At 41.1% G+C, this 12,011-nt stretch overlaps 1 protein-coding gene across 2 annotated transcripts in view; it reads left to right on the forward strand.

Moving 5' to 3' along the window:
* Positions 1-11,033, forward strand: part of LYPLA1 (lysophospholipase 1) — a 35,965-nt gene extending 24,932 nt beyond the window's left edge. For both annotated transcript variants that reach the window (XM_060243793.1, XM_060243794.1), the window contains exons 7-9: positions 2,148-2,249; positions 3,613-3,789; positions 8,041-11,033. In XM_060243793.1, coding sequence (XP_060099776.1) covers positions 2,148-2,249; positions 3,613-3,789; positions 8,041-8,094 — 333 coding nt within the window. In that variant the 3' untranslated portion in view covers positions 8,095-11,033. The remainder of the gene's footprint in view (positions 1-2,147; positions 2,250-3,612; positions 3,790-8,040) is intronic.
* Positions 11,034-12,011: the final 978 nt, after the last annotated feature.

Raw genomic sequence — 12,011 nt, forward strand, 5'->3', positions numbered from 1 at the left:
GCAGTGCTGCAAGCTGTTTTTTCTGGTTGACCGTCTTACCGCCTCCAGGTATGTCTTGCTTGCTAATCTCCCATGAGTGTGAAGCACAGAGACCACGAAGAAGATAGACAGGTTGCTTACCTGTAACTGTAGATCTTCGAGTAGTCATCTGTGCATTCACACTACCCGCCCTCCTTCCCCACTGCTGACGGTCTCCCTCCAGTAGGGGCTTCCAGCAGTCAAAAAGGAACTGGCGGTATCCTCGCGTTAGCGCCGGCGAGCATGCGTACTGGGACGCCTGCGCATGCCCGCTGCTGCCGAGCGTGAAAAAATCCCGGGCTTTTTAGGTACCGATTCGGGGATTGGCACAGGCACTCTATCCCATGAGTGTGAATGCACAGATGACCACTCGAAGATCTACAGTTGCATGTAAGCAACCTGTCTTTCCTCAGCCTTTCCTCATAGGGCTTGGTCTCTAGACCCCTGATCATCCTTATTGCTCTCCTTTCCATTCTGTCTACATCCTTCCTCCAGAATGGTCCACAATATTCCAACCGTGGCCTGACCAATACAGTGTACAGCAGAACTAGGACATTTTGCAGCTTGGATGTTTTGCCTTTGTTGATATACCCAGGGCTGACTCGCCCACTAGACAAATTAGGCGGTTGCCTAGGGCACCAGGAGGAGGGGGCACCAAATTGGGCTACCCCTTGGTGCCCATGACAACTGCCTAGTTTGCATACTGCCCCACCCCCCACTGCCACCTGCCTTCCCTCCCTCCCCGGTGCACTCCCATCACTGCACCAAGGCTGGACCCTACTGGCTTTGATGAAGCCGGTGCATCATCTAATGCTTTGAAACCCACGCGGGGGAAGGCTTCGTTCCCCCTCACTTCCAGTTCCAGGAAGGAGGCATGAGAAGGGCTCCACGTGGGCTTCAAAGCATTAGATGGCACACCTGCTGCATCAAAGCCAGTAGGGCCCATCCTCTGTGTAGCGTGGCTCAGCGTGCTCTGAGGAGGAGGGGGTTGAAGGAGCACAGCTGCATTGCAGTGCCAGGAGGGAGGGGGCGGGGGGGAGCCAAGCCTCATTGCGAAGGGGGTGACAGAACGCAGCACCTCGTTGCGTAGCTGCAAGGGCCAGGTCGGGGCCGTGGGCAGGAAGTCTGTCTAGGGTGCTGTGCACCCTCGGGCTGGTACTGGATATACCCCAAGATCGCATTAGCTTTTTGGTCACTGCATCACTTGCTGAACATATTTAATTTAGTCTACCTGTACCCCAAGATCTTGTTCACACACACTGCTATCCAGAAGTGTATCCTCCATTCAGTATGTGCATTCCTCATTTTTGTTACCCAGGTGTAGAACTTGGCACTTAGCCTTGTTACGTTGCAGCTTGTTCACTTCCTACCTTTCCAGCATCTTCGATCATGTTGAATTCTGTCTTTCTTCTGCTGTGTTTGCTGCTTTTCCCATTTTGGTGTCATCTGCAAATTTAATGAGGAGCCCCTCCACACCCTCATCCAGATCATTGATAAAAATATTTAAAAGTACCAAGCCCAGAACTGAGCTCTGTGATGCCCCACTGGACTCCAAATACTGACAAGTAGTCTTTGAATGCGGCCTTCCAAGTGAGAAATTATACAACAAACTCATTCATCTGAGGCTTCCTACTTTATGATGAAAGTTTTAAGCCTCCTTGTATATAACATAGGTAAAATAATGGAGGACTAATAATAAGTTTGCAATACTCAGTTTCACAGCCATCTTAGTATTCTTATCCAGCAAGTCAAATGGAGTTTACAATCCTTTCAACCCCCTCCCCCTGGAAAGTACGGCTTGTTAGCATGTTAATGTGGTATCCTCAAAAGTTATACCATGTGGAAAGGAGGGAGCAGGATCTGGACCAGAGGGTAACAGATGTGTTAGTCAGTGCAGTGGGTTGGAGCTTCACTGATCAGGAAGTGGGAGATGTTTAGCATTGACCCAAATGAGATTCACACTTATATTTTGCAAACCAGTGATTTAAAAGTTAATACTGTATAAAATTTTGCACTTGTGTTAATGTTATTTGAGTAGTCTAAAAAAGCTTAATTGAAATTTCAGCATTTTGAATGAATTACATGTGTAATTAGAAAGATAGTAAGATACTTACTTTTGTTTTCATTAGGGAGGAGCTCTAGCACTGTATACAGCTCTCACAACACAACAGAAACTAGCAGGTGTTTTAGCGCTCAGTTGTTGGCTTCCATTGAGGACTACATTTCCACAGGTAGTGGTGCCTGGCATTGAAGCTTTCTTAAAGTTCAAATTACACTTAAATATTTTTTTCCTGTTACTAATAATATTCAGTACACACTAGTGATCAAAAAACATTGTAGCCTAAGGGCACATTGCAGTAATTTAGAGCATCTCCTGTTGGGTCTTTCACCATTTCAAAGTGTGACTGTAGAAACAGATAACTATCATTCCATGCTTTCATGAGTTAACTATAAAGAAGAACTGTCTATTAAAATAGTATTTGGGATCTTTCACACAACACAATTAAAGTGCTCTGTCAGTATCTTGTACGATAGAGTAACAGTAGTTAGTCCTTGTTTCAACATAACAGTTGTATTGTGGACTGCTTAGTTTTAGGTTTTGATTTTTAAAGCCTTTTAAAAACTTCTTGTGTAAAACTCTTCTAAAATGTAGCATCGGTGTTACTTAGAAACTCTTGCCTTATTTGCTTCATCCTGTGATTCAGTGGAGTGAGGCATTCATTAGGCATGCAGCGAAGACCATATGGAATAATTTTCCATTTAAACAACAGTCTACTACTGATGTACAAGTGAAGATTTTAGGAGTGATCATAAAATTTTAACATGTTTATGAACAGAAAAGTTTACTACCTTCATTCCAGACTGTATCTGGTCTGCATCATCCTCAAGAAACTTTTTGGTTAGAAGGGTGGCATATACATCATTCAAATAAATAATTTCTACCAAATTCCAAAGAAATGGCATTGTACCATAGCCAATAAAGAATTGGAATTGGATGGGAAAATTGAGTTTAAATCTCTTACTCTGCCATCAAGTTCACTAGGTGATCTTGGGCAGACTCTCTCCATCTCTTTCAGTTTATTCTACTCAGAACTACTGTCAGTGTAAAATAACTACCCTCAGAATTATTGTGAGGGTACAGTGAAGGAAGAGAGTACTTTTATGTTGCCTTGAGCTCCTTGGAAGAAGACTGAATAAAAAACATTATGAAGCAATCAAGAACTATCAGGATAATAAAGGAATTGACCAATACTGTTCCTTGTTGAGCATTTTTGAAGTTACAAATTAAAACAATTTTATTTAAATGCTTTGGCAGTTGATTTTGTACCAGTTCACAGATGATCATTAATTCTGTTATCAGTGTTTGCAATGCAATGCCTTGTCTATATGTCAAGCAGTATGATCCTGTGAATCTTGGGTGTAAGATATATTACTTTTTTTCCGTTGCTGAAATTAAGTGTAGTGAATATCCTGAAACAAATATAGATATATCTTTAAATTTTTTTAATTGCACAATGTACTTGCCATTTTAATTACATGACAGATCTTGTTTTTCCTCTATAATGTACTAGCATTTTGTAACTTTTTTGTTAGGGTTCCGTTAATTGTGTCAACAAAGATATTCCCATTCTCCAGTGCCATGGTGACTGTGATCCTTTGGTTCCACTGATGTTTGGATCTCTCACCTCTGAGAGGCTAAAGAACATGATAAATCCTGCCAACATAACTTTCAAGACTTATTCAGGCATGATGCATAGCTCATGTATTGAGGTAATGATTTTACAACTATGTTTGATTTGGTTTTCTTACTTGAGGCACTGAAAATTGCATTCTTGGTGTTATTGTAGAGGTATGTTTTTGTTTTGCAATCAGTGCAACATATTGGGTGGCACACTGTATGTATACATAGAAACTAGTACAAGTTGGGTTGAAGGGAACAAAGGGATTTTGATATAAATTCTCCATATGTGTCTCCTTTATTTTCCTTCAGCTGGGGTGCTGACAGAAGTTATTGTCAGTTAACCCCCTCTTGACATAAATTTCATGGTAAAAAATGCCTTTGCAGTAAAGATAATAATAATAATCATCATCATCATCATAATAAATTTATTTTTTGTATCCCGCCCTCCCCTGCCAAAGGCAGGCTCAGTAAAGAGAGATCCTGCATACTGCACGCTTGTTTTTCTTTTGTCCTGTTTCTTGTCTGAAACTCTGGCTTATCAACTAAAAACTGGGAAACCTCCAAAGCATTTTGAGCCTTTGAAAGCCTTGTACACCTGAGAACCCAGGCTGTTCTTGTAGGCTGTTACATTTGATGTTATTGCTCTAGCTGAACACTGGATAATATTTAGCTAAAAATTTGCAAGAATTGACAGAGTGAGGTCGCTATGCCTCTAGGATATTCATCTCTGCTGAGGATAGATTATTAGCTGGAGATTGCTCTTAAAAAGCATTTTTGGCCATAGATACAGAATGTCACAGAGGTGAATGCACCCCCTCACATTTTATAAATATTTAAGTATATCTTTTTATGTGACAACACTGAAGAAATGACACTTGGCTACAATGTAAAGTAGTGAGTCTACAGCTTGTATAACAGAGTCAATGTGCTGTCCCCTCAAAATTACGCAACACACAGCCATTAATGTCTAAACTGCTGGCAACAAAAGTAAGTACACCCCTATGTGATAATGTCCAAATGGGGCCCAAATTGTCAATATTTTGTGTGGCCACCATTATTTTCCAGCACTGCCATAACCCTCTTGGGCATAGAGTTCACCAGAGCTTCACAGGTTGCGACTAGAGACCTCTTCCACTCCTCCATGACGACGTCACATAGCTGGTGGATGTTAGAGACCTTGCACACTTCCACCTTCCATTTCAGGATGCCCCACAGATGCTCAATAGGGTTTAGGTCTGGAGACATGCTTGGCCAGTCCATCACCTTTATCCTCAGCTTCTTTAGCAAGGCAGTGGTCGTTTTGGAGGTGTGTTTAAGGTCGTTATCATGTTGGAATACTGCCCTGCGGCCCAGTCTCCAAAGGGAGGGGATCATGCACTGTGACATACTGTATCTTGAGCAAAGTTGCTTGTCAGAGCTAATTCTTTATCCTTTTACCACAAGGTCTCTGAATGCCATCCAGTTTTGATAGAATAACTGGTTCAAAGTGAAGAGCTGCCACTGGTGCATCAACCAGAGGCATTCTAAATCATTCATTGACCTCAGGAGCAGAACTCTGGCACCAACTAGTGAGTGGTTTTGGTCCTTGCAAGGATCACCCAGCTGATCGAGACCAGTTTCTTTCTTTGTAAACATAATAGCTAATACAGGAAGTCAACTTGTGGGATAAGCAGTAAGGTTAGGTGACTAGGCAAGTAACACTGGTGTGTCTCTCCCCATTGGAATGGGGAGAAGCTTGCTGTTAGCCTTTGCAACATAGTTGTTCTCCTTTGTAGGAGTGAGTGGGAAGGGAAGAGGCATAAGAAATTTTGGTAGAGAAAGGTCTCCTCCCCCCCCCCCCCCAGCATGTATGGCTTTAATTCAGTAAGCCCCTCTTTTTTTGTCCTAAATAACAATAAACAATGACAAAAAAGGAAGGTAGGCAAGGATGTAGCTTTTGAAAAAACCATGCCACTCAAGACTAGGATCAGTATCCTGTTAGCCAGACAGAACCATTCTGGATATTGAAAAGGAAGCTCCTCCCTTTGATACTTTCACAAAACTGGCAGCCCTGCTTGTATGCCATAGAGCAGGATTTCCCAAACTTTTCTTTCCTGTGGCCCAGTTATTTTTACACTTCTCCTTCGTGGCCCACTAAAATTTGGGGATGGAGCCAAGAGAATTTGGGGGCGGAGCCAGAAGACAGGAATTATGTCATTTCCTGTGGTGTCAAGGGCCAAGTGATGTCACTTCCAGGGCACACTGAACCAAAACTCCACCTTTTCCTGTGATGTCACTTCCAGGGCACTACCCAAAACCTGCCTCTTCTTCTGAAGTAACTTCATTTTCAGAAAAAACTCTCTGAAACTCACACTGAGCCAAAACGGGGATGGAAAGTGGGCGCTCCTCTCCACTCCCACACCTGCATGCACCTAGCTGTTTGTGTGTTCTTCTCCAGCTTGCAAGCACTCCTAATGCCCATGTTCAGTTGCCTGCATCACCTACACACCCCTTCCTCAACAGCACTGGCCAGTGTATGCAGTTTGGAGTGCTGTTGCCATTTCCATCAGGAATGACAGCACTTGTGTATCACCCACACTGGGCCCTGGCAGCTGCTCTACCTCAAAATATGTTGAAACGTTTAGTAGGCCATTCCTTCAGCTGCTACTACTGGAACCCTGACTCAAGCTATAACCAAGCTTGCTTGGTTTCAAGAAAATCTTTCAACAGCTATTTTTCATAGTTTTCTTTGGTTGAAACAATGGGGAATTGCTGTGAAAGGTAGCAGAGAACTGTACTGCAATTAATGAATTAATTTTACTGGCTGTTTCTCATGCCTTTAAAAGCAACCTGTTTTGCAGAAATTTAGCCAGTGAACTTCTTCCATCCTTTTTAATATCTACAGGAGTTGTTTAATTTTGGTGTCAGACAGCTGTTAAAAGCAGGACCAGTAAAATGGTGCTAAGTTCATAGTACCATCGCTTCCAGTGCTGTTGAGATATACTGCAGTAATCTCCAATAATCTCTTTCTACCCCACACCTCTCACTCCCACAGAAATCTCATAGAAAGGCCAGCTGCCTACAACTGGGGGTGCCCATTTTTCATTGGCAGAGCTCCTATGTCTGCAACAACAGTATGATGAACAGAAAAGTTTCATCCAGTAAAAATTGAAGGAAAGAAAGAAAGAAAGGGAAAGAATTAAACGAAAGGAGAGGAAAAGAAGACATGGCAAGAAAGAACATAAGAGGAGCTATGTTGGATCAAGCCAGTGGACTATCCAGTCCAAAATTTTCTCATACAATGCCCAAAAAGAACCAGACTGTTCACCAGTGGGGCCAGGGCACTAGAAGCCTCCCACTGTTGCTTCCCCCCACCTCCAGCACCAAGAATACAGACAGAGCATCACTTGAAGGGGAAAAAAGAAAGAAAGGGGGGAGAGAAAAAAAAAAGCCTTTCTCACCATCAGATGACCCCAGCCAGCAACAATTCTGCCCAGGGGTGGTTTGGTAAAAAAAATAGCTACTGGAATGCCCACTCCCCACCCCTCCCAGCTGAAAAAAACACACCCTTCTTTGCCACTCAGGCCTCCCAGGGAAATCTCCCCAAAAGAGCATACTGCAAGGCACATAAAAGCTCATACCTTGAAGAACACTTCAGTGTCTAAAGTGCCAGCTTTTCTCTTAAACACTGGGATGGGGGGAGAAGGAAGGAGAGGCAGACCAGCTCCTCTCTGCACAACAGAGACGGGGGAAGGAAGGAAGCAGAGCAGAGGTCATGCTTTGCTGGGGGCGAGGCTAGCTTTGGCTTTTCTTGTGACCTGGTAGTGAGGCTTCCGTGGCCCAGTACCGGGTCATGACCCTGGAAATGGGAAACACTGCCATAGAGAAATCTAAAGCTGCATCCCAAAACCACTGGAGAAGGCCTGCACTTGTGATAAATTTTGCTAATTTTGTAGCTCCAAGGTATGACGACAGGCTGAATGTGTGCCATGTGGTAGTAAGTGCTTTCAAGTCACAACTGACTTATGGCTACTTCATAGGGTTTTCAAAGCAAGAAACGTTCAGAGTTGGTTTGCCATTGCCTGCCTCTGTGTCACAATTCTGGTATTTCTTGTGATCTCCCATCCAAATACTAACCAGGACTGACCCTGCTTAGCTTCTGAGATCTGACAAGATCGTGCTAGCCTGAGATATCCAGGTCAGAGTATTGCATGTCATGCTATACCAAAATTAGGATGTTCTACAGGACTTTAGTGGTGGGGGGGGGGGTAGTTGACTGAAAAATTACAGTGTAAATTGCTCTGTTTTCTTCTGTATTCCTGCAACTTTACCATAAATTGTTGTTTTTTATTCTTCAATAGGAAATGATGGATGCAAAGCAGTTTATTGATAAGCATCTACCTCCGGTTGATTGAAACTTCTTGAGAGGCCTTCTCTTTAAATGCACCAGCATCATCTGTACTAGATTGTTACTTTTCATGCAGCCAGTTATGAAACATTTCTGTGCCTACAGTGTTAACTCTATTGTAAATGTACCAACAGCAGTGACTAGATAGTATAACTATATGAGGAATAATCCTCTTTCCAAACTTCATTGGGCATGGTATAGCTACAAGGCAGGGAAAGTACATTTTGGAATATAATTAAGCATAATTTTCTATGCTCGATTGCTCCAAATTCAAAATTGTCCATTGATGATGGAAGATACCTGGTTTTAATTTATGGTTTAAATTAGGACAATATATGTTCAAGACCTATTTTATTACTGCTTGTTAAATTAACATTCATATATCACACATACAGTATGTAAATCCAATAAGCATGCAGTAGTAGAATAAGTATTCTTGATGAGGATTAACTCAGAGCAAGTTTAATCAATATTATTGCATGTGTAACCAAAGACTTCCAGTCTTTACTTATCCCTTTGCAGCAATGTACCGTAATTCAGTGTCATTTCCTACTGTGTGCTGAGCTACTTAAAAGCAGTATATAATCTTTGGAGAGAAGAATCCCATGTAACTACCCTTAAGATGAGTTACAGTATCTGTGGAAAAAAATACAGGGAAAATTCAGTATGTCAAAATCCTCTATTGTAGGTTGGATCTCAGAGAAAAATTTCTCTAAAGGATGGATGGGAACAGCTTTCATTGGTCCTGCCCCCCACCCTCAGACCTCCATTGCCCTTGCTATGCTGTTTGCAGGATCTTTTTGGGTCTCAAGGGAAGGGGGAATCAAGGAGGTCTTGTCCTGTTGACCAAATACCTTCCATTAGTAGAGATGGAAAGGGTAGAGATGTACTGAAGTATTTAAGCCCATTTGAATTCTTACTGTGTTGCAGCATTTAAATCTCTAAAGGTTTTCTGGTGAATTTCTTATTTAAATTACGATAAAGTTAGATATGTGTTTTTTGAATTATCAATTAACAAGCGATTTGTCTGATATTATTCTGTATTCCCCCACTCCAGCCAAAAAAAAAAAAAAAAACTAATGGCAAATGTCAGACACAAGTATTCTGTCTCGTGTAACTTGCCAAAATGTATGCCACCTAATGCAGATAACTCAGATTCTTCCTGTTGCTCCTTCCCTTAGTGACTTGGATAAAGTGGACTTCAAATTTTTCCTGGTAATGATATCTGAAGCAATGTTGCAAGTTTGGTAATATGGATTTTGGATACATGTATGGCAAGGGAGGAGGCCATCCTGCTTTATAGGCCAGCACCACAGTCACATTTTTCTGATCACCTTAGCATTATGCTGCTGTTACTTATCTAATTACCTTAGTGATGTTGCAGTTATTGTTCATGGAAGTTTATTTCTTTCTTTACATATTTTCTTGATACATATAATTTTATTTCCTATTCTTAAACATACAATGAATCACACTGGGGGCTGTTGCTAATTTTTAATTAGTAAGAGTAACAACTGGGACTAAGATGCTTCCCTTTATCTTGCTCCCAAATTGGCATTTCTAACTACGCTATGGGTTTTGCCCTGCTCTGTGAATTACATTCCTTTAATTTTGCCTAGGGTCTGTGTAGCCTCCCAAATTGAGGCCAATTTGACATATTGGTGGAAGCAATTGACTCCTGTTCTGTACTGCTTCAGATGTGAGACTCGAATTTCTGCTCTCCTATATGTAATTTTTTTCATTGCTGCGCACACGCACACACACACTCATGCACACACAATGAGGCTGTCAATGGTTTGATCTAGCAATCTTAGCATGCTGCCTTCTTAAGTATGACATATGGGGTGAATGGAGGACAAATGAAACATACAACTTCTCTACTTGCAGTGGTACAGTCCAGGAACTGTTTGACTTTATGAACCTGCTGTGTATGAATAAATGGCTGTTATTTAGATGCAGTAATTTTTTAAAAAATCAAAGTCTTCTCCATTCACAATATTTGGACATCTGCAGCAGCTGGCATACACTTGAACATGGAACCAGTGTGATTTTCCTCAGTACTTGTCCTGTTTGCTGATGAATGACTTTTTTATATAAGTATTGGTTTCTAAAGGAGCAAGGCAATCTTATATTACATATTTAGTCATCTACTGTTATGTGGAAAACCTTTCTTGAGCAGTTGACATACTTAAAAGTATTTTTGGAATATTCATTTATCAATGGTGATTCTTAAATTAGTCCTGCAAACAGATGATCTGCTTTATAGAAATGTATTGCTTTTACCAACCTAAAGAATACAAAACTATGAAACCAAAATAGTAGTAATTTACCCCCGCATGAGAAGAGATGTATTCTATATTTTGCCTAAAATTTCAAATATGTCTATCAAAATATGATAGTCAGTATTAATGTTCTTTGGGTGAATAACTGCCAAGCTGATGATAGTTTTATCATAGCCCAAATACTATTGCAGCGTAGGCAAAGCTACTGGCGTCACTGGGAGTTTTATCCATGATAGGATGTAGCCTTTAGCTTTTCTTTCAAAGTATTGCATAATGTTAATACAGTGGATTGTTGAAGGAGTACAGTACTGTAACTTGCATTTTAGATCAGTTAATTAAATGTTTGCCTTAATGAAGTGTGCTGTACTTCATTAAACTACAAAATGCATCTTTTTATAAATAGGTGCTATTGAAAAATAAAATGAATATAGTTTTAAGGATGTATTGAATAGGATGTGGATGAAGCCATATGTGTAGGCTGGGGTATTTTATAAACATCTTTAATTTGGCTTTCCTTTATCCTAAGGTGTAGAAATACACAGTTAATATAAAAATCAAGATGTTACCTTATAGTTTATGGTAGCACCTGTGTTGTTGCAATCGCTTTCTTGTGGTTCAGTTGTAAATCTTTTATGTTACTGTGAAATAAATTCTGAACAATCAATTTGAGTTTAATACAAGCCAGTTCTTTAAGCACATTCCTAAAATATTGTAAACGGGAGTGGGAATACTGTAAGTATATTTTTAAATATGATATTTTGCAGATAATCTTTTGTGGTAAATAATTGCTAGTATAATTCATGGATAAAATGGTAAAGATGTCTTTAAAAGATATTATTAATGTCAAAAATATATGGAAGTTGGGTTGAAATGCATCAGAGAAGTAGTAGAAGAAGAAGAAGATATTGGATTTATATCCCGCCCTCCACTCCGAAGAGTCTCAGAGCAGCTCACAATCTCCTTTACCTTCCTCCCCCACAACAGACACCCTGTGAGGTGGGTGGGGCTGGAGAGGGCTCTTACAGCAGCTACCCTTTCAAGGACAACCTCTGCGAGAGCTATGGCTGACCCAAGGCCATTTCAGCAGGTGCAAGTGGAGGAGTGGGGAATCAAACCCGGTTCTCCCAGATAAGAGTCCGCACACTTAACCACTACACCAAACTGGCTAATCTTTGCTACTACAGTAGATCTCTGTGTGGTAGCTGTTATCTTGCTACTGACACATCAAGCCAAATAGTGCATGCCAGTCATGTATTGTTCTTGCTTTATGCTTGACTACTGCTTAAGAATCACATTTTAATAGCACAAATGGGTGGTTTGTATGCCAGTTGAAAGATTAATTACATGCTTTCAGCTTTGCTACTTACATGCCTGTTTTATTATATGTGCCTGTTACCATGTGGTAATAGTGCAGAATGAAGACATTCCTGCAAATTTAGTGACCTCAGGCAGGTTGCAATCTGGCAGGGGAAACGGGTGCTTTGGGAAAACAGAGGAAGGGTTTTTATAGCCAAGCACTGCAGACCTGCTCTGAACTGTGGCAATTTTTGTATATACTGTCCTACTGTGGCAGGCTCCACATATCAAGCTGTTATTTTGCAGTAAATAGTTCCCAGGGGTGGGGTAGCTCCCAGAAGCTTAC

The sequence above is a fragment of the Heteronotia binoei genome, chromosome 7 (assembly GCF_032191835.1).
Source record: "Heteronotia binoei isolate CCM8104 ecotype False Entrance Well chromosome 7, APGP_CSIRO_Hbin_v1, whole genome shotgun sequence".
Classification (NCBI taxonomy): Eukaryota; Metazoa; Chordata; class Lepidosauria; order Squamata; family Gekkonidae; genus Heteronotia; species Heteronotia binoei.